The following is a 27744-nucleotide window of genomic DNA, read 5'->3' on the forward strand; positions in this document are numbered from 1 at the left end:
CGTGCGCAAATTAGCGGGACGCATCACGAATAGATTTATCGCGGGCAGATTAAGATTGACCATAGGAGAGCGGCTGGAATAATCGATTCTGGCTGGTCGCGCGTGCGCGGTAGGCGAACGCGTGGACAGCGCTCCCGACGGCGGCTGCGTGTACCACGGTTCTTAGTCGCCGACACGGTGTAGGCGTAAACAAACGCGCGCATTTTTTTCTCTCCTCGAGGCATCGGCTCCGTTCCGTGGAAAGCTTGTGGCGCGTGGGCGTGCCAGTGGCGTGAAAGTGGTGCTCGCGTGCGTGACTGCGACGGGTTGCTCTATGCTCGCGGTCCGATGCTGAATGTACGGGGTACGAGGCCAGCGGCACAGATTGGCACGGACTGATTTGGCCATCAGACTGCCGCCAAGCGGGGAGGTCTGTCTCGCGTGCCAACACACATCAATGGTTCAGGTGAGTTGCGTTAGTCGTTCTCTCTTTCGACCTCTTGGACGATGGTGCATAGATTGTTATTACCGTTCGTCAATCGGAATAGTGCGCAAAGACGATCTTAGTTGGGTCGTCGAACGAGCGACCCTCGCGGCCGAGATGTCGCCACTTGTACATTCGCAAGGCGGACGATGCCATTGCGCTCACGTGGTCTTGCGCCCTTGCACCCCTGTCGGTGACCTTGTTGCTGCGACGCCTTCCGGTTCCACTTTTCAAGTCTGCCTGTTCGCTTGTTGAATGGTAGCGCTTCTGGGGAAAGGGTGGTTTGTAGATTTCCTAAGGTCGGGACCAGATATATTGGCCGGTGAATTTCGTGAGGGGTATTCTCACTCTTGCCTTCGCAGAACAAGAGTGAATGAAAAGTGGTGGGGATAGCGCCAAGCTCCTAACGTGTAGGACACACCGAGTTCTTAGCGTAGAAGAGCATACATCAGAATAGGTGTGCGTTAGGTCCGAAAATATTCAGGAGTTTTATTGGTCAGAAGATTGATTCTTTCTCGACAGTTTCATCTCGTATTGGTTTACGCATAGCTTCGTAACGCACACAACTATTACGCTGAGAATAAATAACAGCCAAACGGCTAGGTTCAGGCGGAGCCGAGCAGCGTTCACGTTACCGCGTCGTACCCTTCGGGGGCCTAGCAACTCCTAACTGATAAATCCGCGATCGTCAGATGGCGGTGGTTGATTTCTCCTCGATCGCTGATTGCGAAAACAAACTCACCGGCTAATATATCTGGCCCCGACTTTAGGGACTCTTTTTATTAATGATTCTATTAGGAGGTTTTTGTTTCTACTGACGTTGATATAGTATGCTTGAAAGGATCTTGTAATATTTTTCAAATGATCTCGAAACAGTTTTGAAATATTCTTGAAAAGGCGTTGAAGTACAATATGGGGAAACCTTCCATCAACTATAATACTTCACAGCCAGAGTGCAGCAATAACTTGGGATCAGGAACCTCCATAAGAGGGAGCCCGGAATAAGAGACCTCGCGGGATGTTGATATTTTTAGAAGAATATATATATGGTATCGATATTTCTTAAATATATAAATATGGCATCTCGATATATCGAGAAAAAATATCGGAATATCGATATATCGGTTCTTTTTTAAATTATTGAAGTATTATTTAAACAAATTATATGTTAGTTTAATTACGTTTATCAACATTAAGTAATATAAAAATATAAAAGTACAAAAATTAAGTAGGTACTATAAAAATTCAAAAACACAAAAAGTAAGTAGGTACTTAGGTACTGAAAAAATACCTTCTTTCCATTGCAATGACATTGATGTTTCAATCTTATCGAGCGTTCTCAAGCTAACCTATTTTAAAAGTCCATACTTACCTATTTTTGATTTTTGAATAATTGCCAGGAGTTGCCAGGAAAGTGTTTCGTATTCAGAGTTAGGAACAGAAAAGGAAGAAAGCCAGTAGCGCAGAGATCGTGGGTTCGAGTCTCATCGACCGAGGGCCTCTTCTTCTGTGGCTACCGGACATACCTATACGAATTACGAAACCTATTCCTACAATAAATATTCAGGATTTATACTGCTTGCACTCGCGAAAAACAGCAAGTTAAGAATCCCCTTGACCCGGCGCGTCTAGTTGCTCGCGTGCCAGCCGTGAAGGGTCGATTACCGACCAAAAACGGTGTTGTCCTCTAATCTAGCGACTATTAATCCACTGGGAGGCCCCGGAAATTCTCGAGGGTTAAGCGGAGCAGTGTAAACCCTTAGCCGGGTGGTTGTGGCCCTTTATGTAAATGGATAATGGGTCTGGCCAGCACTTGGCTGGCCTCCTAGATGCCCAGTGCCTACGCGCATCCCAACGCCGAAGGGCAGTTCATTAACTGCCGGACTCTGGTTCGATGAGAGCCGCGGAGAGAGAGCCGAATGGCTTTGAAGTGGCAGACGCCCCGAGGGCGTCCACTGCTGAACAATCAGAATTATCTTGTCTTTCTCTCCCTCAGTTCCCTCCCGCTCCCCAGCCGCCCTCGCCTATCATCGCCCCCCATCCCTTTTGCACCCTTAGCCTCTCCATCTCCATATTCATCTCTTTTCATACGTGTACCGCGTACGTGTCGCCGCGGCCTGGCGCCGTTAATTGAGCCGCTTCGGGCGAGGAAACAATCACCGCGGGATTGCCATATATGAAAGCGATCTTAATGAATGGACGGATGAGAAGTATCGAAGTGTGTCCCCGTTGCTCGCTGCCAATTATTGTGGCCAGCCAGCCAAACGGAATATGCGCGTCTATCGCCGATACAGCTATACACATAATTACGGCTCGGAACGAAGCGCAAACGTCATATCGAGCCCTGGACAATATGGGTAAATTGAAAATTGCTCGCATAATTCCATGGAAGAGAGAGAGAGGAATGAAAATTCGGGTTTCACGAGGCGTCACGCGAAAATGGTGTCTCGCAGAAATTGTTTCCTTTTCCGCGTCGAGTTCTTGCTCGTGTTTATCAATGGCCACTTATGCATCGCATGGGCCACCGTTTCCACGCTGCAAGCGCGAACTCACGTTTTCCGCCGCGCCCAGCGGACGTAAAAAGCGGAAACTCTGTTTCAGAGGGGCAAAATGTTGAAAACTCGTGTTTGGATTTTACGCGGGATTTATCCCGTTTCCGTACAGCGGGCATGAGTTTAAATGGTCAAATTGATAGGTAAACGTGGTTACTTTGAATCGGCCTTTTACGAAGCGCCGAGTAAAGTTATAGGAGAAATTTGTGGAAATACGGTTCAGATGGTAGTGAATCCTCGACAAAGCATCGTTGGAACAGAGAATACTCGCAAAAAACTGGGTTTTATAAACCGAAGATGGAAGTACCGTTAGTAAACGCGGCTCTGTAAATCATCCTTCCCGGAGATACAACCCCTTTTACAACGAATACAAGCGGTCGTTGTTTCGTACGAGATACAACGCCTGCGCACTCAGTGGCGAACTCCAGTATTGCTGCACAGTTGAAATTTTCCTCCATCCGAGGGGCGTTAAAATTAATCTGTTCTGTGCTTTTTAATCAACGCTGTCCGGAATCCTTCTGAAACTCATTTCGAATAATATTTCTCGACATATTTTTACGCAGTTCCCGCGTTTGTGCGTGGGTAGCACAAATTTTCTAAAATTCTAGTTTCGAAATGTCACGTTGACTCAGTTTCCATCGGACCGGTGTTAAACGGCCAGTTAAAGCTACTCGCACGCGATGCTTTCGATGTTTTTATTTGCCCGACAATGCAGCCGTATCCTTTATATTCTCGCTCTCTCTTTTTTTTTTTAGATACGATCAGAACTGATGGCGTTAATTCTTTCCGCGTCATTTCCGCGTAATCGTTATACACGTAGCATGGCCTCGCGAGAAGTTAGGGTGGCAACGTGTAGCCCCCATGCGTGACTTCCACTGTTCGTAGCGGCCTCGTATCAGATCATGGTTATGGCAGCTTACCTAATGACTCGCTATCAAAATAATTGTCGGCACCGTAATAATCGCCGGGGGTGCATAAATTCAGCTCCCTAAACACTGAACCGTAGGCGATGATTCTACTTTGAATCTTTGCTCTCTAATTGAGCTGCTCGCGGCAAATTCTGCCCTGCCTTCGCTGTCGCAGCGTCACTGATAATCGGTAAATCGAGCAATCAAATTGATTGTATTTATTCACTCGACAGTATCTTCGATGCAATTTTTCTGTCACCGCTGGCAAATGAGACCTTAATTAGACGCTGATTGCGTTGATCATATACAGATAGAGGAAGATGAAATTACTGGCACGCTACGTTGCGCACGTACATAGGTTTGTCGTTATCAGTAGCTTGTACTACTGTTCGCGGAGAGTGTCAATGCAGCACGATACGCCCGCCTATAAATCACGAGTGTCCAATATATTGAACGTGTCACACGTGACCATGGAAAAGAGAATATCGTATCTCAATATGTATTGTACGTCTTCCGCGGGACGTGTCCATATTTTCCGCTACATTTAGACGAATCTACGCGCCCGCCGTGCATTCTTAAAGCCGTAACGGGTCCCCGTTCGCGGTATATTCTCTTCTTGAATCACCACTTTTCCAGTCCCACGCCGCACATTGAAAAAATATCAGGAGGGTCAGTTGGCGCAGGCTAAATTAAACAACGATTTTCCCTTCGCGATATGCTATCGCGCAGCAAGTACCGACAACATCAAATATTATTCCAATTTTTTCCCCTGAAAGCAGAGCACTTCTCACGGATGAATATCACTTTCAAAGATGATTGAACGTAACGATTGAAAATATCCCTCCGATGAAGCACAGCACTCGTTCCCCGGAATTAATATCTTATCACGAACGATCCTCGAATCGATTGGAAATCTATAGTGCGGTAGGTTAATGAAGCGATAATTTGTTATAGTCTGCAGCTCTGTTTGCATCTGTAGATGTTAGTATTGAGCTGCGGTAGATTGAGGAATTATTTTGCACTCGAGGAAGTCACTCGATCTAACAAGGGAAGATCCCGAACCCGAAAATTCCAAAAATTCTGAAACTTTGTGAATATGTAGGCGATTTCTTCCTGATTACAGCGAAAATTTTGTTTGCTGCCCAAATTCGCTCGAAGGGGGTGAAATTAACCCCTGAAAATCCGGATATTTTCCGATTGTGTGTTATAACTCGTGAACTGCAAAATAATATTTTTACCAAATGGTAAATCTAATTAAAAGAAGTAACTTTTGTCTTGAAAGTTGTTTTCTATCTCTTACAGATCGCGAATTATAACACAAAATCGGAGAATAGCCGATTTTTCAGGTGTTAATTTCACCCCCTTCGAGTGAATTTGGGTAGCAAACAAAATTTTCGCTGTAATCAGGAGGAAATCGCCTACATATTCACAAAGTTTCAGAATTTTTGGAATGTTCGTATTCGGGATCTTCCCCTGTAAGAAGCACGCTTAGCGGAAAGGAAGACGCTGCTGCTGAACGTCACACTCGATTGTCAGGTTCGCCTGATAACAGTCAGCGTCGAAACTCGATCATCGATGTTGCCCGATCAATTGTTACCGGCAAACTACCGGTTAGCTCGTGGCCAGAATACGGAGCGGTTGACGAGTCCCTATCAACTGCGATACGTGCAATTTATCCGCTTCATAGATAGTATCTCTCTCTCGGCAGGTGCGTGTACCCGAAATGATTCGTTCGATCCAATACGCGTGTTGAAGTTGCGCGGAGCGGTGGGTGCGCGATAGGTGGATGGATAGACGCCCCTTGTTCGGCCGGGCAACTTGTTTGATTTCAATCATTTTCGAGTGTTTTCAATACATTTTCGACGTGTTTTCGAGGGGCCGCCGACAGAGCACAGGCTATATTGTTTTATCGTTTCGGGACGTTTGCGACGGTGATCGACGGGGCGGATATACAAATCGAGAACGTCGAATTACACCCCCGTCGAACTCTCCCTCCACCCAGCGTAGTCTGATGTCCCGCGCGTTCGTCGAATTATTCTCTCCGCGCCCCATCCTTCCCGCCGCTCCCATTCGTTTCGCTCTCGGCCGCGAGACACGCGTCGCTCGCCCCATTCGCCGCAGTGCCTTTTAATCGGACGAGACCGCCGACGTATTTTTCTATAGATTAAGCGACGCCGATCGTAAGCCGCCGTTTATCTTTCCCAACGGGTTAACGACAAGCGGAATTTTATCCGCGAGGCTGTCCCGCGACGAATTTAACGCTGATATAGGGATTAACGAGCGACGCCAGCAGAAGAATCCTCCGCGCAACGGTTTAAGAAACGAGCGGCTGCAACTGGTTCTTAAATTCCAAGCGTTCAACTTACTCGCCCATGCATAGGGGAGCAGTTAATTGCGTTTGCTTTTCATTAGTCGAGTCGCGCGGCAGGTTTGTTTTTCTGTGTTTTCGCGTTACCGGAATGTGCTGGTTTTTACTTCTGTAACGTTTCGACGTTCAATTACGAAGCACGCTTGCAAATATGTTAGGCGTGTTTGCCACAGAAGAGTGGGCTGTACCTTTGAATTGCTTTCGTATTGGGATTTCGAGATCTCCGCAGGGATTAGTTTGAAGGGAACTGACAAGGGAACACCGCGAACCCGGACTCACCGATTGGAACGCAACTTTGTGGGTTTTTAGAGCGACTCAAAACTAGAACAACGGTGTGTTTCATTGGGGCCCTATCGCCCTTTAAGGGGGTGAAAACTGACCTCAAAGTCAAATTGGCTCTTTCACTTTTTTGTACATAACTCTCAAAGTACAAGAGACAGAGAAAAATGTTTAAAACAAAAGTTTAATGGTGCAATAAGCGTTAACACAGTTTTGAAAAGAGTTTCAAAAAAATATATAACTGACGAAAAACACTGTTTTCAAAATTTTGCTAACGCAAGTTTGTAGCGCTTATTGCACCACTAAACTTTTGTTTGAAACATTTTTTTCTACCTGTTGTACTTTGAGAGTTATACGCGAAAAAGTGGAAGTGCCAATTTGACTTTGAGGTTTGTTTTCACCCCCTTAAAGGGCGGTAGGGCCCAAATGAAACACACCGTTGTTTTTGTTTTGAGTCGCTCTAAAAACCCACAAAGTTGTGTTCCAATCGGTGAGTCCGGGTTCGCGGTGTTCCCTCGTGAGCATTGCATACTGTTTTTTTTCTTAGCTAAGCTTTGCTGGGACGTTGATTATGTTTAGGGAAAGGTGTCGTCTGTCATCTGTTCGATGCTTCTTTATTTCTCGTGAAAAGGTCGCGATCTTCCGTAGATCTGCCGTTTCTTACGCGACACCCGGCGAATTACACCGAGCGACCGTTCCTTCCGACTTCTTACGCGGGACCCTGTCTGCTACTTAGTTTCCGTGGACGACAAAGCCCGTTAATTACTCGGCGAGGAAGCACGCGCGACGTCTCTTGACACGATTTACACTTTCAGAGAAGACGGAGAAGAAATATCTCGGAGTAGGGAATACGGTTCTCGCGCGGGCCCGCGTTCTCAGCGACGAGGTCTGCCTCCAGTGCTTCTTTTTCTTTCCTTTCCCGGGTTCTTCCAGTTCCGGTGTCTGTTCGCGGCAGATCCGGAAATCACAGCTTGTTTAATTATCTCGGTAGTTATGCAAAGCAAATACGTGCACCGGGGGGGAAAATTGAAGACCTGCTAATTATCGCGTAAAGAGGACGGACGCGGCGCGGGAAGTGAAGGAAGCCGAGAAAGAAGAAGAAGAAGAAGAAGAAGAAGACGTAGAAGAAGAAGAAGGAGAGGAGGAAGAGGGGTTGAAGGGAGGGTAACGGAAGAGGGGCAGTCGTTTAATTGCAGCGGTTCACCTCTCGACAAAAGTGGCTTTCGTGCTTTCCGGGCTACGACAGTTATGCCTGACCCAGAGCTATGAAAAGAAATCCCTTTTTCAGATTCCATCGAGGCCGGCTAATTATTTTTTTTTCTCCTTGTACATCCGGAAGTGAACGTGGGCAATTAGCCTTGTAATGGGTGGGCAGGCTTTTACTACGGATATGAATTTCCATGTTCATGCTGGTCGTTCGTGATTGGTCACCGTTGCTTCATTTCTTACGAGTGGCTCCCGTCGAATTAGATGGAAATAAGCAAAACATTTTGCGCACGCTAGATTTCCATGACCACGCGTCGATGTAATCTCTTGAAATATTTTCCTTCTTTCATTCCTTCCTTCGTCTGTTTAACCGTAGCTTGTAAGCCAGGGGAAACACATTTTCGTTGATTCCACGTACAATTAAGCGAGGGTTAAGGTTCTTAAACATTACGAAAGAGGGTGTTCCGCAGCAGTCCCGATAATGCGCGGGTTTTCGCTTATCTGCTGGAGCGTGGATGAGAGGTGGCTGCGATTCGTTTATTATCGCAAACCGCATCTCCTCCCAATACACCCTTTTCAGCGGGTGTATTCGACTAGGCGGAGGCTGTAGCCATAGAAGCCAGGGCCGCGTCGTTTCAGCCGCTAGGGAAGAGAGGCGAAGAAAGAGGTAGGGGTGGGGAGAAAGAGTAAAAGGGAGTTTCAAAGAATTTCCAATTCTCAGCTTTTCAGCGCCGCCGCCTTCGACGCTTCGTTTGTGCACGGGAGCTAGAGGGATGAAGATACGAGGGTGGCGAAACAGGGAAGGGCAGATGAGAGAGAGATATAGGGGGATGATGGTGGCGGTCGAAGGAGGGGGAGTTGCCGTAATGAATGGTATTCAGTTTATTCTGGGGCTAAGTTACGTTGCCGCCGACGTTGAAGCGGCGGCATCCAGCCACTGAACTAGAAGTAAAATGGGACTGTAGCGAAATTGAAAGGCGGAATTTACCCTTTATCCCTGGCTACGATCTTCGCAGCCTTCGCAGCCCTCCCTTTCCAGCCTACGACGGTTCTTTAATCCCCGTCCTTCCGTTATCCCATTCTCCCCGTTCCTCTTTCTCCCTGTCCGCGTGCCTTCTTCCCACCCTGTCTTAACGAGCAAATCGAGAACGGGGAGTAAAAACTCGACGTGTACATCAACTATTCAGCACCTTTGAGAACGGTTTCTAAGGGGCAACCGAACCGCCCTGAATAGGGAGTATCGTTAACGAAATCGGTCTCCCTTTTTCTAGCCACGTCCATCATCGCGATAACACGCGTTACGTTTCCCTTTTTTTCAACAGCACCCTTGATTTTCGAGCAAATTTAACTTCCACCTTTTTATTCGGCACCTTTTGGCTCGGCTCGATATCAGGATGGGAAATTTATATATATTTATATATTTCATGGTCTTTGAGAAATCTGCAATCAATTTCCTTCCCCAAGATATTTGATTTCAATCCTCAGTCCAGACAACTCGACACACTATTAAAAAAAACATCGGTCTAGTAAAACATCCTCGTATATTAATGCCCATTTTTTTACAATTATACCATGAAGAGGAAGGATAGAACTATATTCTGTTTTTTCAGATTTTTAAAATCGCGTCCGTTGTTAAAAAACTGCATTTGTTTAAAATAATTGCTCAAAAATGGTTAAAAAATTTGTTTCTGAAACTGAAATATTTTTTTCTTAAAACTTCAATGTCTTTTCTTCAAATCACCGTAAACCTCATCTCCATCCGTTTACTACTTCCATAGTTATAATTTATTGAAAAAAAGTTAGCACTTACCTTCAAACAGCTGTAAAATCGATATTTTTCAAAATTGTCAAAAACCCTTCGAGATATGTTTATATATCCCTAAAGACTACAACATATTCAAATTTCAGCCACATCCGAAATGTTACTCCAGAAAGTGTCCGATTTCGCGTGGAATGTCTCTGCTATACCACGCCACACCTCCATAGAACCGAATTACATAGTTCCTCCTTACACATATTAAATTTTCGCTGAAAGAGACGAAACAGACACTGTCGCGCCGTTGAACCGTCCTCTAAAAATCATTCGGTCGGATGACGCGTGATACGGCGCTTAGGCTCGCTAAACGTATTCCCTGTGTCGTTCGATACACACCAGAACCGTGATTACAGGACGGGGATAGAGGTGCCGCACGAAAACCGTGCGGGAGGAGCAGGTATGGCGAGTCGTGCTTTCAAGCTTTCGTCCTGTACCGTGCATTCGGTAATGGTAAAGCCTGCGCTGTGGTTCGTGTGTGACCTAACGAAAGCCCGGGTACACAATTTGATAATGGGTTAGCTGTGTAACGTGCACACAGTCGACGGCCGTGGTACACGCTGCGCTACGGGATACACTGAATCAGTAATAACAACGTGTTTGCATAATCAATCATGCCCTTTCTCCCGTTTCTTCCTCCTCCCCCTCCCTGTCTTGTTACCCCGTCATGTTTTCGAGGCGGAGAAGATTGAGGGTGGATGGCATTATCCTTTCAGCCGAGCACACGTGCCCTCCTCGTTTGTTTGCCGTGTTACGAACCGTCACTATTCGACGTTTCCGGATTTGTTTGAACGAGAATGATAACGCTTTGGCTTTGAAACACTATAAGGCAGAGTGTTTCGAGATTGTTTAAAGGGTGCAAGCATGAAATAAATAATCGTTCTGGATTTCGTTTGCCAAGTAGGGGAAACCGGGGCAGATTGTACGACGGGGTAAATTGTAACATGCTACTAGTTACTCCGCTCTAAATGCTGATAAAGCAAGCTATTTGCTGACACACCAGAAAAAGATACTCTAGACGAACAATAGAACAATCGAGAATCCAAAAAGTATAAAGACAAAAGTAAAGATAGCGAAAAAGAAGATTTTGATAGAATCAGATGAATAAGCAATTATTATTTAACTCATGTATATGAAATGTTTAATAATGATATGTGTTTTCATTTATATTTTTTAGAAGTGTTTATTCGTGTTCATATTTGTATTTAAATAAGTAAAATAGATGTGTTACAATTTACCCCGGGACTGGGATACATTGTAACAAAGGTTCAGATTTGTTTAAGACGAAGCTAGATATTTAAGTGTCCAAGATTTTGTCACGTACTTTCACGCAATTAGTTCACCACATATGTAAGTAGTAAATCACGCAAATTATTGCCTGATCGAGGAAAACACTTTCGAGAAAAAACTGTGAAAACTTTTTTGTTACAATCTGCCCCGGTCTCCCCTACATAGTGGCACACGTAGCAACAGTCAAATGAATCATAGATACATATTATAGTCTCTTCATCTTACCTTGTCGACCAACTTCGTCTTCCCCGTGACCTTAGAATGGAGTTAAATCCTCGACGGGCATGGTATCCTTTTTAAAAGTCACAATGCTTCTTTGGACCCCCGCGCGTGCTCGCGTGGGTAGTAATAGTATGCAAATGGATATCCAGCGACACGGTATGCAAATAAATACCGTAAGCTAAATATGGAGACGCCTGTCTCTGTTTCTTCTACCCGACTGCCACCCCCCGTTCCTTTTTTTTCCGCGTCGCGTCAGAATAAGTTAATACGTCTGCGTAAGCCGCGACGGAAACGCCTCTTGTGCTTCAGGCGGCACGAGGGTCGGCCAGGAATTTTCTCGCGTTTCACAGTACAGCGCACAGCTGTACGGGAGGTTGGTTCTGGCTTGTAAAAATCCCGGCTGCAACGGACGCACCGAGTACTCTATTTCGTTTTTCCCCTTTTCTCTTTTCTACCTTAGAGCAGCGTACGTAGAGAGGCCGCGACTTACAATGGCTGAAGTAATGCACCGCCCCCCCTGCGGAGGGTTCGCGCGTGTCTACGCGCCTCGTGCTATTGCTCGGCCGCCGTTGAAAATTCACTCACTCTTTCCTAATAATTCAAACTTTACATTGTCTACAATGGTCCTCTCGTAACAGAAACGGATGGGCCCTCCAGGGTGTCCATTTAAGTTCCGCGCGCGCGCGCGTCAGTTATGTAACAGTGCTGTCAGTGTCAATGGTCTCTGTGTCAGTGTCAGTACTTACAAGTATGAACTGCTCCATTCCAAAAACAACGAACGATATCTTTCACCAGTGACACTGACGGATATGTGTGCGGAGACCTTTAGCTTCCTACCCTAAGTTCTTCTTTTAATCCAGGGGTAGATGTCTCCGACGAAAGTGAAAGTTGAATCTACTCTGCAATTATAATCGAACAGTTCATACTACGACGTGCACGAAACTCGTGCCAGGTTGCGAGTAGCTTCACCGAGGGCAGAGTTACTTAGGAGCCACGATTATCTGTGGAGAGGTGCGAGCCATTTTCTTCATTAAACATTTGGCTTGCACATGAGCTTGATTCCGACGGGCCTCGCGAAGTCGCGCGATCCATTATCGTTCTAGCCGTTGTTTCCAAGCGAAATTTCTACGGATTCCGCTGGGAGCTGAGCTGTGCTCCATAATACCTACAATCTGTTTCTTCCGTTTAGCACCGTAATTGCGCTATTATCGCGAGCGCCGCGGTCTATCGGCCCTCGGACTACTACTTACGAGACGTTTATGCAACCGGCAGCCTCTCTTCAGGGAATCATATGTGCGCGCGTGCTCGCGGGCGAAATGTCCCCAAGGGGATGAAAAACGGTTTCAAGATCGGCGGACCGACTTGACGCGAAAACGCCCGCAGTTCTTGAAGTCTACTCCGCACCCTGTCGTTCGCAACGTAATTGAAGTAAACATGCATGTAGGTGTGGAAAGCATTGCGTTCCTCCATTGCAGAGATGGTTGGATAACTATCGGTCCTCGAGTAGCAGAGACGAAGGAAACGCGGGTGAAATGGAATGAAAATATGATTCCCGCGGGAAAGATAACATTTGTGAAGAGAGTTGCCACAGAATGAGCGGAAAACATCTGGGGATCTATACAGGTTAGCCGAAGAGTTTAATACTTCTGGGATATTAATCGATTCCTCGTGGCATTTTATACGAGCCGCTCGCCGCTTGATGATAATTTTCCCCGAGGAATAATTTAATTGCTCTTTTAATATCACGGCGATGGCTTGCGAGGGCTGCATAAAATAGTTGTTTAAATTGCACCCCCCCCCTTTTTTTTCCCGCAGTAGGTGAAAGTAGAATCCGCCGGGACAGAAAGTCTAATGAAGTTTTACCGCGCGAGGAAAAGGCACTATTTACATAGTAGAACTTCATTAAAGCCGCCAGCCCCCCGTGGACTATGCGCGCTCTGTTTCAGTGTTTCCGTTTCCCTGAAATATAATTTTATAGAAGACATCGTGGACCTTCGTCGTATATCCTTCTCGAGGCACGATACTGTCATTGCCAGAGCACGTTTAAGTTAAAAAGTCTGACCGATAAGCCGTTCGTTTTCAAATAAATCCTTTGGGAGGGTCATAATGTTTATTTGAGTAGCCAGCTTTAAGTGTCGAAGAAACTAAGAGGTGCTCGGAGTCAGTGGTGCGCTGCATTAGACTGCAACATCTCCTAATAGCGCGCCGCAGTTCGCTGTTTCATTTTTGCATTGTTGCTGGCAGCAAGAAACTGACGATGTGGTAATTAGGGCGATAAAACAAGCAAGCCGCTCTGCGTTAGACAGACCCCATACGCTATTCCCACCAGGGGTCTTTGTTTCTTATCGCGAAACTTGTTTACACGCTGTTTTACGGCGAAATGATTTTCGCCACGGAACTCTGATACCGAGTTCCGAAGTTATAATCGTAGCTATTATTCGCACGACGTTTAATCCCTGCTACTCCTTTCAACCTTTTCCCGCGATCCCGAAGCAAAAATCCCGAAGCTCGTTTCGAGGTGTGCAACGTGCAGTTTAAATTGCGTCTTAGAAACTCCGGGGGTACGTGAGAAAAGTCTCTTTTACGACTCACACAGTCTCCTTCTTTTCTCTTCCCCGTTCACCCACGCATATTAAACACTTGTGCAAGCACAGGAATCCCCTGGCTTCCCCAGAAACCCCCCCGCAAAACTTAAATCTAACAGTTTAAATTCCGAAAGGCGTACCAATCACCCGGCACTATCTTGTTTCGCCTTTGCAGTTGGGATGCCGGCCATGGAACCTCAGTCTGACCAGCGTGGTTGTTCTGGCGATCTCGAACATGCTGCTGACGTTCCTGCTGCTGCAGTCGGAGACCTGTGCCCCGGACCAGATGCCCAGGGATTTCGAGCCAAGCGCCGTGACCGAATGGAGCCTCCGTACCCTGATCAAAGAGCAGCAGCAGCAGCAGCAGTCGGACTGCGGTACACAGGACTACCAGCCGTTGCCAGTTGACGCGAGCGGCTTCAAGCTGAACATCAAGCTGGGCAGGTGGGATGCCCGTAGGCTGTACCGGAGCTTCGACCATGTCCTGGTCGGGTCCAGCTTCGTCGAGCTGTCGCAGGCTTACCGCGTCTGCCTGGCCATGCAGAGCTCGGTGGAGAAGTTGCACTCGCTCGTGCAAGCCGCCCACCATTGGACAGGTCCGGTGTCCGTGGCCCTGTACGCGGCAGGCGACGAAGAGTTCGAGGCTCTACAGAAGTACCTGGTCTACCTCAGGAGGTGCTACGAGCCGATAAGAGAGAGGGTGAGTTTTTCGCTGGCGGTGCCGAGGCTCAGGGCTCCGAAGAAGCAGCCGCGCGAGTTCGAGCTGCCCGAGGTGGTGGATTGTGCCAAACCTGAAGCGACGTTGAACGAGTTGATGAATGGTATCTCGAACGAGCAGACCAACTGGCGGATACGCAACGTCTATCCCCAGAATCACATGAGGAATCTAGCCAGAAAGAACTGCCAGTCCGATTACGTGTTCTTGACGGACGTGGACATCGTACCCAGCTTCAACTTGACCGGCTCCTTGGACGACTTCCTCAGGACCGATGCCTGTGATAAGTGCGCCTACGTGATACCGACGTACGAGCTGGACTCGCGCGTCAGGTTCCCGCAGAATAAGACGGAGCTGGTCCGGCTGGCGAGGAAGGGGCTGGCCAGGCCTTTCCACCAGAAGGTCTTCATACACAATCAGTTCGCCACCAACTTTACCAGGTGAGGAGACTTTCTTACCGAGACTTACACCGATTTACGAGCCCCTCGAACTTTCGTTAGGTACCTGAAAACTCGGCGAAATTTCAATTCACGAATTTCCCTCCGCTTTGATGTAATAATGTGTTCATGTGTTCCGAGTAGTTGATAATTTTTCCACACCTCTGCTTGACGTTTCAGGTGGATACTGGACACATCCCCGAACCATAAGAATTACGCGAGCATGAGGAGCGGCAAGGTCTACGTCAGCCACGACGTGACAAATTTCGAGTTCCTTTACGAACCCTTTTACGTCGCGAAAGACATTGTCCCTTCCCACGACGAGAGGTTCATGGGCTACGGGTACACCAGGAACACTCAGGTACGAATTTATATTTTATCGCGTCTCAGACGTCGACGAAAGCTGCGTATGAATATTTCATTGGGAAGTTAGTTACTTTCGGGAGCCCCGGTCCCGCGATTTCGCACGCTGTTATAGCATTCACTTCAATCGGAACGGCATGAATATTTCAATGAAATTTAAAGCGTAATCGACGCAGCCAGGCCGAGCCAATGATTCCTTCATACTTCTTGCCGGGTCGATGAAATCGGCTGTCATCTGGCGAGCTTATCGTCCCGTCGTCGTCGCCCGTGCCCGCTGGAACTTTAGAACCGAAGCTTGTAAAACAAGGTACACCTCGCGAGCAGTTTGCTCCAATTACGCCGCGAGGAACGCTGGCGCAAAGTGGAGTCCGCGCATCGTACGATATTAGAGCACGGCGAAATGAAAAAAGTGCATATTTGCACGGTACATAGGAAACATCGCGTACGTGCGCGCGTCCGTGGAAATCAGAGGAGGATCGAATTGGGAGGGCGGGAGGAATGGAGGGGGGAGGCAGTTTGGGGAGCACGAAACTCGAACGGACAAATCCCGCGCGCTGGGAACATTAATTGAATTACATATTATCATTGCCGCCGTTATCGTGCGATGGAGGCTCATTTTGCGGAACAAGCATTATTTAATTTAAACTTGATACATCTCGCGCCCGTCTAATCGAACGTTTGCATATCGAGGACGCTCGTTGCCTCGTTTCGGCGCTCGTGTTACGGGTAATTCGTGTTGCAAACTGTACTTTCCATCCAGTTAACAATTTACGGTGAACATCGCGTCGCTGTACAACATTCAAACTAACCGGGAGCTTTCCTGTCGTCGGCGTGCGGCCAATTTCATTTTCATATCACCATTAAAATATTTAAAATTGAATACTGCCACGTTCTAGGTTGATTATTTTTATTCTGGAAAAAGGGATATTGTGTAATTTGATACACACTTCGTTAGTTAAGCTTGAAACTTTGTGAAAGCTTAGTTCCCATATAGAAGTAGAACAAGCTCCTACATGTTAGACCAATTCTCACGAGTAGTACACTCTACGATAATTTATACTTTCTTTTCAGAGTTTATTTTTCATTTATTTATTTATTTATTTATTTATTAAGTAAGTAAGTAAGAAGTACAGGAAAGCAATGACAGATAGTAAAGCGCAGAGAGGAGAAAGCGGAGTTTAAGTTCTACATATCGGTACAACGATATATGATACTTACTACATTCTCCCAATTCCGATATAAATGCTTAACTCTTATCCGTTCCTTATTTCACGAACTGAATCTGTTCCTCGATGTCAAATTGACACAGTGGCGAAAGATCGATGAAGGTAATTAGTTATTTTTCGATATTTTTTTTTATTCAAAATGATGAGTTAACATTTACATCTTAGATCTTTCACAAATTTCGCATAAAATATAACGATGTGGAGGACATAGTGCTTGATACAAGAATCACAGATAACAGAACAGTATAACTTATTACGGGAAAACTATGTCAACTTGACACGAGGTTAAAACACAATACACCGCTACTCTGCACCCTTATTCTCACATCAAAATTAGATCCCCCGTACTTCCATCCTCATTCCATTTAAGGGGGAACACCACTGTGACGGCCGGAAAAGTAAACCATTTTTAAGAATTTTTTTCAGGAATAATTTACAGTTTTCATACAAAATTGTTATTACCTACCTTTAGTACGCTGTCTTAAGAGACTATATAAAAAAATAAATAGAAAAACATCCATAAATTTTAATATATTAATTAATCTTCTAGACCCCCCACGCGAGCTGGCCGAAGGTGTAATTATGGAACAGCAGGTCTGAAATCAAATTTCATTTTTTTTTTATAAACTATATGAGTGTAATTTCCGTTGTACGTACGTATTCTTTGATTGAAAACAAACTTATTTAAATACGCGCGAAGAGCTGTCTATCTTATTCGCTTGTCGAAACTTTTCTTCTAAGGCGCACCATTTTTACAAAAATAATTTGTTTAAGAAATCGATACTTACAACGGAAACTACACTCATATAGTTTATAAAAAAAAAGAAATTTCATTTCGGACTTGCTGTTCCATAGTTACACCTTCGACCAGCTCGCGTGGGGGGTCTAGAAGATTAATTAATATATTAAAATTTATGTATGTTTTCCTATTTATTTTTTTCTATATAATCTCTTAAGACAGTGTACTAAAGATAGGTAATCAAAATTTTCTATGAAAACTGTATATTATTCCTGGAAAAAAATTCTTAAGAATTCTTACTTTTCCGGCCGTCACAGTGGTGTTCCCCCTTAACTTAGATCACAGTAGAATGGCCTTGTATATATCAGACGCCCGACTAACAAGTAGTATACCATAGAAAAATTCTTCTCTTCCGCGTCGAACGATGCCAAATTTCACCCACCAGCACACTCTCGCCCCAGCCAGCACTCTCGCTTTTCCGAGCATCGAGGGTCCCGGTGAAAGAAAATACTCAGCCCCGAGAAGTGTCGCATGCCGTAAGCTTCATCCGTCAGCATATCCCCGAAGTCACGTTCGGGTCACGCAGTCGTGTCGCAGCCGCTCGCAACACACCGTCGCCAATCAACGACGTCGCATTATCACGCGCGGTACGCACGCTTAAGCTCGGCGGGCGGATAAAGCGGAATGACGGGGCGCGTCAGGCGTTGTGCGCGGATAATGCACCCCGGCCCCGGCAATGACGGCTGACGTTTTCGTGGGTGTGAGGCCTCCGCCGCGGAGAGTAACGAAATTCCATCCGGGCGGCGAAAATCCGTGCGGCGACGTACCGCGGCGCATCCGTGGAACGAAGTACGCCGCAGCGACGGCAATAAAACGGGTGTAAATCTACGTGGCCGCGCACCGCGGTAACACCGGTGGAAAACAGCCGTGCAAGTCGGCGTACACAGGCGCGGATGTAAGCCGGTGTGTACGGTCGCGGGCGTTACACGCTGACTACGTAACAGTACATTGGTATTCGCGTCTTCTCTGCGGTTCGTTCGCACAACATCCACTCCCCACGGAGGAATGAGAATGGATATCGTTCGCTTTTCCTGCCACCCCCACCCTCTTGTATCTCGAGCTCCACTCGAACCCCTTTCCTACAAGCTCGCCACCTCTATCCAATGCAATCCTGTCGCGCCATTCTTTCACCGTGCAACCGGTCTCCCTCGACTTCCCTGCCCTCCGTTTGCCCCGTTTTGTCCTACGTCTTACCCTGGCCCTCTACTCGCACCCGAATTATACATAGCTGCTACCGTATCCCGCGTTGTCTCGCAGCAAGTAGACTCAGTAAAGGAACCAACGTGCTCGATGATTCGTTAGCTTGTGTTACACAGCTTGTGTTAATCAGTCGTCCGTGTGGATGCACGATGCTCGATAGTCGACGGGCAACTGGATTCTGTCAAATCGAGCGAGATTTTCGGTTTGGTAATTGGCTTCTGCGAGTTTGAGTTGCGCGGGGATTGAAATGACTTTGTCCTGAGTAACTCTACGGCACGGGGCCTGTTTCGTGAGTGATTATTCCGTGGAAGCGTGTTCCGCAGGCGGCAATGGCGATGAATGGGAAGTTGCTTTGCTATGTGGAGACCGTGCAAGTGGCTCGACTGAGAGCATTCTGTGATCTTGACAGCCTCAGCCAGGCTTAATGTGTGACGAGGGTGGCGGGTTTGAAGTCGAATCAGGAGTGTCTTCTGTCTGCTTCATGGAAGTCCGAGGGTAAGATTTTCTCTTCAGCGGAGCCAGGTTGAAGTTCGGTGAAGGTGGATGAAGCCTTCAGCTGCGACTCAGCCGCCTTACATTTGGGTTCGGATTCCCGTGGGCAGTCGTTATGCCGCTAAATACGCGGGCGTAAGTCTCCAGAGTTGTTAGAAGGTCGATGACAGGAGCTTGCACCCCTGTCACCACATTTAGCAAGGATTAGAGGCGTAAGCTTGTTGCCCGGGCACTATAGGGAGTTTTGGCTGCTGCCGGACGCTAAGTGTCTCTTTTAAGCGTTTAATGATTCTCCTTGAGCTTATTTGTTAACCAGGACACCGTTAAGCAAGCAATTGTGTTTGACATCCAGGATTGTTTCTTTCCCGACACGTTATCCTTCGGTACCGTGTTCGAGTCGATCTGTTCGCCATCGCGATCCACTTCTACAGATAAACGCGCCCACGAAAGATTCATTATTGTCGTATTTATCGTGCTGGCAATCAACGTCACGAACGAATTGGATTGATATCTAATCGTGGCGGCGCATCGGATTGATTGTAGCTCCTCGCTTGGATATGTACTTCCCCGTTGAAGGGTAGTCAGGATCCTCTATCGCAGCCTATCATTTTCATTTACCAGCTCCTCGATACCGTAACACGCTAAATCCTACTCACGAGCAGCTCGTTTGATTTAGGACCACCGATTGCCGGGATCTCTTACCGTCAGATTGAACCTGCTGATTGATCAAGCTCTCAGGGCGTTTCAAACTATACTACCAGCACTTCGTAATGTTTATAATATTATTCCTCAAGGTGCGATTCCACGATGAGATTTTAAATGAGACTTTTCTATCGCGAGGCGAAAATCTCAGCAACTACTAAATGCAAATAATGTAAACAGTCGCGAGAGATGAGATTTTTGAAAATATATCATGTAACTTGTCTGGTGAGTGTCTGGTTTCATGAAAAAATTAAAACTTGTCACTTCAGTGGAGACACATCGTGAAATAATTGTCTCGCGAGATTAAAGTATCATGCGAGACTCGATATTTTTGTCTCTTCTTGAATTTGCACCTTTAGAAATAACTTCCTCAAACGACTAAATTTACGTAAAATCGCCACAGCGACTCTTCGTCCCACTTCTGCAGTATCAATCTTCTGCGTCTCCAATCGCAGTAGTGGAGCCCCCTCATAGCTTAGGCAGCCTGCCGCACTCGCAGCAACGGCGAACGCTTCAAAATATCGCGCTCGCAACAAGGAGACGATTTCTCAATGAATTGCGAGGCGACTCGTCCCAATATTGACCTTCCGACGTTCATTTCGAAGATTGACTTTCGATCGGCCACGAAAATTGATTCCACGACGCGGGGGAGCGCAATCGTCGTGAGTGGGCGAGACACGCGAGCAACACGGACGGCCGGCTGCGCCCAGCTGGTGCGAATCAAAGGGGGAAGATAGCCCGATTCACCTGGGTCGTTCTCGTCTTCGCCGATTGAGCGATTACCTCGGCGCTAGGTCGTCAATCAGCAACGGACGGGGTTCGAATCGCCGCGACTCGACTACCCCGACAGGGGGGCGTGGGTGCATTGAAAGCGAACGAGGCACGAAGCTATTTCCACGGAACTGGCGCTGTTCGTTTCGTTCTGGCGGCGACGAATGCGAATTAAATTTCGTCGAAAAGATTAACGGGGCTCTATTAAAAGTTTATCGCGCTCGTTACGCCGAGGATTCGCCTTCGGGCTCGGGGCGCTACCTTTCCGATATTTCTTTCTCTCGCTTCATTTCCGCCGCTTATTAGCCGACGGACGAAATTGCTCATTAAACGCTGGCTGGTATCGATACGTCGCAATTAACTCGGTGCCCGATACAGAAGTTACCGTTTCCTGCCGGATTGCTCAGCTGCGGAGGGGTTTCAAGATGCGTTGACCTGGACGGGACTGGATACAGCCGGTAGGGGGCTGCAAACTTGCAAATTTCGCAGCTAATGATCCGCGCTACGAGTGTATCGTTTTGTGAATATTTTACTGTTACCCTTATGGCGTGGGGCTTAGTATCGCCGCCGTTCCACGACCAATAATTTCGGCGCATCCTTCTCGCGCACACGTACCTACATACAAGGGAAGATCCCGAATTTGAAAATTCAAAAAATTCGGAAAGTTTGTGGATATGTAGAGAATTTTCTCATGATTACAACGCAATTTTTTTTGCTGCCCAAAATCACACTAACGGGGTGAAATTAACCCCTGAAGATTCGGCTATTTTTCGATTTTATTTTCTAACTCGCAATCTGTAAGATATAGAAAAGAGATTTCGAGACAAACGTTACTTCTTTTAATTAGATCTATCAAATGGTAAAAGTTGTATCAATTGTTTAAACAATTAGGAAAAAGTTATAAACAAAAATATTAATAATGTTTTCTAAAATTCGTTGTTTCACGTGGTTAGAAAATAAAATCGAAAAATAGCCGAATCTTCAGGGGTTAATTTCACCCCTTATTATGATTTTGGGCAGCAAAAAAAATTGCGTTGTAATCAGGAGGAAATTCCCTACATATCCACAAAGTTTCAGAACTTTTTGAATTTTCGAGTTCGGGATCTTCCCTTGTCAGACGAATTCATTGCCTTAAAAGAGAACGCTGTGATGCTTGCCGAACTTACCGAACCAGTGACCTAGCTGTTGCGATCAGGTTTACGGCTGCGACGGCAGTGGTACGTTTTACGTGCCCCTACTTTTAGCAAACTCTATTACGAGAGCTTCACGACCCCCACCGTTTAATGGATAATAATTTCGACACGTCACTTTTATATATAATAGCATAAAAGTCTAATGAATTGAATGATAGCTCTGTTATGCTTACTCGGCGATTATACTAGCTGTTCTCCTTGAATAATAACGCACTCATACACCTACGTTCACGACTAACTCCGTCACGAGCCGGTTTACTACTGCCATCGTTTAACCGTTAGTAATTTGAGTGGTTGAGGTTTATATCTCCTTAAAAGAGTTTACCTACATAAATCCCGGCATTAAAATCTCACGGTGATTATCATCCACGGCGTCGAAGCCGTTCAAACCGGCGAGGGGGCGCTCGAGCGTTTTAACTATCGGCGCACCTTACTCTCGCCAGGCCCTTGTTGGAAACGTAAGATAAACGGAGACGCGCCTTATTCGCCGGGATTTATACCGACGTGGGATCGCATAAAGCTCAATTATTAGATTTACTTCGCTGCCCGCGGCCCCATTTCGCCCGGCGCTGCTATCTGGAAAAATTATGCGAGCGCTGTTTACCGAACTTCACCGCGTCCCGCGGATGCACCGTCACGTATGGCCCTAATGCGTGGATCTTCCTCGCGGATTCATCAGCGAGTTTCGAGCGGCTAAACCGGCGTGATTACGGAAGGAAAAAGGGACTCACGCTCGTGTCTGATAGTTGAGTGGTAGATCAGTGAAGTGGAATCGCATTTCCCACGTTACAGCGAAGGAATCATTCTGGATTCTGCTTCTTCGGTGAGAAAGTTCTACGACGAAGGTAGATGGTTAATTTTTTATTTCGCGAAATTCCGGAGCAAGGTTAGCACGCGTGAAATCATTGCCAGCAATATGGAGGGTAACGCTGCTACGCCTTCCGTCGATACGACGCCACTTATTTTCATTCAGCCGTTGCAACACGATCCCGGTACACCGACGGACACATAATACTCTAGGCGAGGATAATGTCTTCATCCCCTCGTTAAATTTAATCACCCAAATTCTCTGGGTACGGGGGATCGAATAAAATGCACTAGCCAGCAGCGTGGCATGTCATGATCGTAATGGTCCGCGGTAGCGATGGCGAGCTCCCCCCGTCGATGTCGAAGCGTGAAATTAACCCGAACACATTTCCCCAAGGTACGCGCCACGTAAAACAACCCCCACCGCGGTGTCCAGTTCCATTTCCCTTCCGCTTTACCTATCGCGGCTCACGACCGCCGTAAAATCGCGACATCCTGTCAAAGATCAGCTGAGCGCTGGGTGTAAAGCTGATGCCGGTCCCCGGGGGGATCGTGAACTTTTAGGGTTTCCCCCGGGAATTCCACGGAACGCCTGATGGAGTAATATTCGAAAAACCCAGCCGCCCGCGCTGCAGCCGGTGTAATTGAATTCTTGTAGTAATAACAATCCTGGACAGTTAATAACGACGCAGCGAGTAATATCAAGGAGCGCAGCGGAAGGTAACGTAAAACTGTTTCCTTAGCTGTTGCGCCTTAGCGAAATGCTTTTCTCCTTTCGTCGGCGTAGCCAACGTCTTTGTTTCGTGCGGAACGAGTTTCCTCGGAAATTCGAGTTACAAAGGGCGGCGAATTTCTAATTTTTCGCGGGCGAAGCTTAGCAACGGGAATTTCCACCCTTCTATTATCCCCTTCTCCCCCTTTACGTCGGGAATAATTTCGTAATATTCTCCTTGATAACCCTCCGTGCACGCGGGCGCGCTCGCATACGCGCGCGTTTAAATAAATAGGATGTCGGGCGTTCTGTGCGGATGTAGGATGGTTAATGATTAGTGAGAGCGTAGACCGCGCTAGGCTTGCCCCGGCATTCCGAATTCCTCTGCGCGCCCGTGGAAAGCGGGGGAACAAGCAGAATCGAATAGAGTATGCTCGTCCTGGCCGAGGGAAAGAACGATCGCCGACCACGTCTACAGAAATTGCGTAAATTTACATTAATACAACGCGGGGATATCGTTTGAGCGGAACGCTGCGGAAGAGCGGGCAGCGGTTACGCTAAATTCCCCGGATGATTCCGTTTGCTTCCGAAAACTTCCAGAAATTCCCAGCCGAAATTTTGGGATATTCAAAGCTTTGTTAGCGCACGTTACACCAGCGCGCAGAAACGAAACGCTTGTTTGTTTGCCGGCGGAAACAAAAATATAATCTTCCATGGTTCGCGCAGCGTTCGGGCTTCGATTGACATAAAAGCGGGAATAGATGAAAGGTTAACGAGGCTTTACGGTATTTGGACTTTATCTCCTATTTGCGCGATGCAATCTATATCACCTTTTAAAGGGCTGACTAATTTCATCCAGAATTGTAGCTTCCTGACTTCTTTTACAACTTTTATGATTCCTTTTCGCAACGTTCGAAGTTCGAAGCTATGGATCGGTGTATTTAACTCGTGTTTTCCAACTCCCGGGTTTACGTGCGTGTATTTTCATTTCTCTTTTTGATTGCACAGAGCCTGCGGGGGCATTATTTCTTCGCGCACAACATCGCCAGCGATTGACGGTAAAGTTTCGCCGGCATCGAGATATTCTTCGCGCTCGGTGTGTAATTATTTGCGACAAGCTCCTGTCGGGCTCCTTCGACGGAAGCAAAGTGTCCGGGGCCCGCTAATTAGGAAGATACGTCAACTCGTTATGTTGTTTAATGTAATCTGTGCTCCTCGAAACTCGGGGCAAACTGGTGGCCCGCGAGTGGCTCGTGTCGCTGGAGCCTGAAATGCTCTACGCCCTCCCGCAAGAATGCGACCCGCGGGAAACGTTATAAAGGGAATTAATCCCCGTCCACTGACTAATTAAGACGAATAATCGCGTGTAACGGGCGTCACGCCAACAATTCAGTTTTACTAATCAACGAGGCAAGTGGATACATCAAGGGGGATAGATCCGAGAATAATTCACCCTGTACGTCGTCCTCCTTCGTAAAGCTTCTAACCAACAGTTTTCTGAAACAAGTCGTAACCAACATCAACATCCCCGCGAGCACTCTGATCCACATATTACAGTGTAATACTGTAATAATTACACGCAGGCTTTCAATTACTATAGAATCAAGCTTTCATTTCGCGTTCCAATTAACGTTGCCAAGTCTCGTTCGATTTAATTTAATCCCAGCCGGCTCGATTCGGCTCGCGATCATTAACGAAAGCGTGCCTAGTTAGCGCGGCGATTGTTGCCGTCGTCGGGGCTTACGTGTAATTAACGCAATACTTGTCTGAGGGACAGTCTGAACGTAACAGAACCTGCCATACCCTGTCATCTTCCCGTTACGCACGAATAATTACTCACTAGAACGTCTCCAAGACCGAGGGGGCTGAAGATTACACGCTCGTCTAGCAGCTCCTCTTGATGCTCTCATAGGCTCCGCAGCCGCGTGTCCGTTTTCCAGACACAGCCCTGCTTTCCGTTAATTACGACCATTCTTGTGCTGTCGCCGACTTAGCGAACCTCATTATCTCCCCTGCCCTGAACCTTTTTCTATCTACCATCCCTTACACAATGTTAATCTCATAGAATTTGGATAATCAGATGCGACATCTAAAAACGTTCCTCGCAACGTCATTTCGCAAAGAGATCAGAATTTTTGTCTGATTTCATCCCCTATTTTTGGGCAAATTACCTCTTCGAGCAGACCTGACAGTCAGGCGTCTAATTGTGAGAAATTATTCCGAGCTCATCCTGGTTCATTTTAACAGATCAATTTTGGACCCGATTAGGGAATGCTCGCCGTCTATTTTCGAATTGCTCGGAAACAGAAGGGTTCGTTGGGTGGTGAATCAGTCATCGGAGACGCAACTGGTCCGCCATTCCCCGGCTGGTAATCACAACGTGCCTGTCAACCTCGCGACTAGCCTGTCACATATGACTTGCCATTGTTACGTACGATTATTCTCGAAGACGCAAGCCAGACTGGGGAACAGCGGGGCCGGATCCCGTCTGTTAGGGTCGCCTGACCTGTCTCGAGATTGCCAGGCGTGCCCTCTTCCTCCTTGCCGTCTAGCGCGCCGTAACGTCGGAAACACAGCGTTTCCCGTGGAAATGTCACTATCCCCGGGATATCTACGGGACGACTCGCGGGAACTTTGGTCGCGGCTCGCCCAGAAAACTCGCCGAAACGCACAAACTGCGAGGCCGTGGCGGCGACATAATTTCGCGAAAGTTCCTGCGACGTTTTTCCTAGGCGGGGGTCGAAACGCTTTTTTAATTTCCACGAAGTGGGCAGCGCGCAATCTAGGTGGAGAAAATATTTCTCCACGAATCTTGCAACGGGGTGGGATCAATGTGCGGGCTCTGAGGCTCGGCGCAGTTTTGAATTATTAAATTACGCTGAGGCTCTGCGCGGTGCACTGGGTTTTAATGTTTCGAATTAATAGAGTCTAAGTTTCATTAATGTAGGGCTTTTGAATTCAAAGTTTGAAGGGAAGTTGGGTAGAACATGGTCGTTTGCTATTCGCAACTTTGTCTTGTATTCATTGTAATTGTAGTTTGAATTGAAACGAGCGCAGATTCTTTCCTGTTATCGGACAGGTCCACTCGCGAATCCTCTGGGGCAAACCGTGCCCTTCGTTATCTGTTTCTTATATTATTTGCATGCAGAATCGTCGAGCAGTTAAGTGTTGTTACTGCGGACAGTAATACGACGGAAGTGTTCCTTGGTTTGGAATTTATTATGTAATTTAGGGGTGGCCTGTCACCCTGTTGAAATGGATTTAACTGATGATTCGAAGAACTTCAACCTTGGGTGCCTCTGTTAAGCGTAGCTTTAGGAAAAGGGGTGTGTGTGTGTGTCTTGGCAGCTGAGAGGAGACTGTGAGCGAAGAAGAGTGGAAGCTATGAGTGAGTGAAAGGGAAGATTGTGAGAAGATTCGTTTTGAAAAACAGCAGTTATTTGTAAAACATTGTTAATACGTCGCTATCTCAGGTAATTTTATTTGCTAATTCGTAGCAGGACACCTATCATCCCAACGATCATTACTTTCAAAACGTTGAAGTTGAATAAATTTCGATTGCTAAACTTAGTTTGAAGAAGTGTTCCTCTGTGCAGGTGTACGAGATGTACGTTGCTGGTTATCAATTCAAAGTGCTGTCGCCGGTGTTCACTGGGCACTGGGGCCTGCAGACCAGAAAGACCAGGCCGGCATGGCGCGAACGACAGAACAGTGCCAACAGAAAGCATTTCGAGACGTTCAAGAAGGAAGTTTTCGCACGCTACATGCGCGACCCCCTGAAAATGATGAAGAACGCCAACTGACGAAGAGCTCGTCGGAGATTTCGTTGATGAAACGCGGGGATCTTGCTCGCCGTCCTTCTTATTCGCTGCGAGCCAGGTGTCTAACCATTCGGACATAACCACCGCGTCCTCTTTCCAGAGGAAAACTGGGCTTCGCGCGAAAACATTGTATCCGACAAGATGCTGCATTCACGTTCATTTTCAAACACCGCGATACTTTCTTTATTAAATTTCAGAAAGGTGAAACCTACTCTCATAACGACGTGGTAGATCGAAAGGCTACATTCGGAACAGCGATGTACAAGTTGGTTACACTGCACACAGTTTTTCATTGTTACGAAACGATAGATTGATCCACTTGTTGGATGGTGACAACTGTTACTATTTTCCTACTAGTCTTTGTCCCCCAACCGATCGGGTGCATAAAATTTCGTTCTTGTCTTCTTGTGATCTCTTAAGGGGTCATGCTCAGTCAGGAGGCCGAAAAAGGGTGGTCTTTGGAAATTTTTTACTCAAAAGCTATAACACGTTTCTCAAAAAATCTTTTTTTCCTTTTAAGGATTGCACCTAGTACCGTGCATCGTAATTTTTTTGTTTAAAAATATTTAGCAATAACTGAGTTATTGTCTATCACTCGAAGTTTCTCTAAAAATAAAGGCTTCTGCGGTGACCACTGCTGCTCGAAAGTCGAGCATCTAAAATAAAAAATTCAAAAGAATTTACTTATTATATTATGTTATCTAGTACTTGAACGAAGGATTTTTCGAAATATTGATTTGGGAAAAAATGGCTGATGTTTAAAGTAGAAGTTTCAATTTTTATCATAAATCGTGTATGATTTTCGTCAATTACAAGAAAA

The 27744-nt window shown here is 46.6% G+C and overlaps 1 protein-coding gene across 1 annotated transcript; it reads left to right on the forward strand.

Annotated features, from left to right (window-relative positions):
• Positions 1–27310, forward strand: LOC143366790 (beta-1,4-glucuronyltransferase 1). The gene is made up of 4 exons (XM_076808145.1): positions 1–445; positions 13862–14841; positions 15019–15199; positions 26700–27310. Exons 1-4 carry the CDS (start codon positions 335–337, stop codon positions 26904–26906), a joined length of 1479 nt encoding a protein of 492 aa, XP_076664260.1. The 5' UTR covers positions 1–334; the 3' UTR covers positions 26907–27310.
• The last annotated feature ends 434 nt before the right edge of the window (positions 27311–27744 follow it).

The sequence above is a fragment of the Andrena cerasifolii genome, chromosome 3, assembly GCF_050908995.1.
Source record: "Andrena cerasifolii isolate SP2316 chromosome 3, iyAndCera1_principal, whole genome shotgun sequence".
Classification (NCBI taxonomy): domain Eukaryota; kingdom Metazoa; phylum Arthropoda; class Insecta; order Hymenoptera; family Andrenidae; genus Andrena; species Andrena cerasifolii.

Bases quoted from the DNA above. Each gene is read 5' to 3' on its own strand.
- LOC143366790 (XM_076808145.1), top strand. From the start codon at position 335: ATGTACGGGGTACGAGGCCAGCGGCACAGATTGGCACGGACTGATTTG. The intron at 446-13,861 runs GTGAGTTGCGTT...TCGCCTTTGCAG, and splicing joins AACACACATCAATGGTTCAG to TTGGGATGCCGGCCATGGAA. The intron at 15,200-26,699 runs GTACGAATTTAT...TCCTCTGTGCAG, and splicing joins GGTACACCAGGAACACTCAG to GTGTACGAGATGTACGTTGC.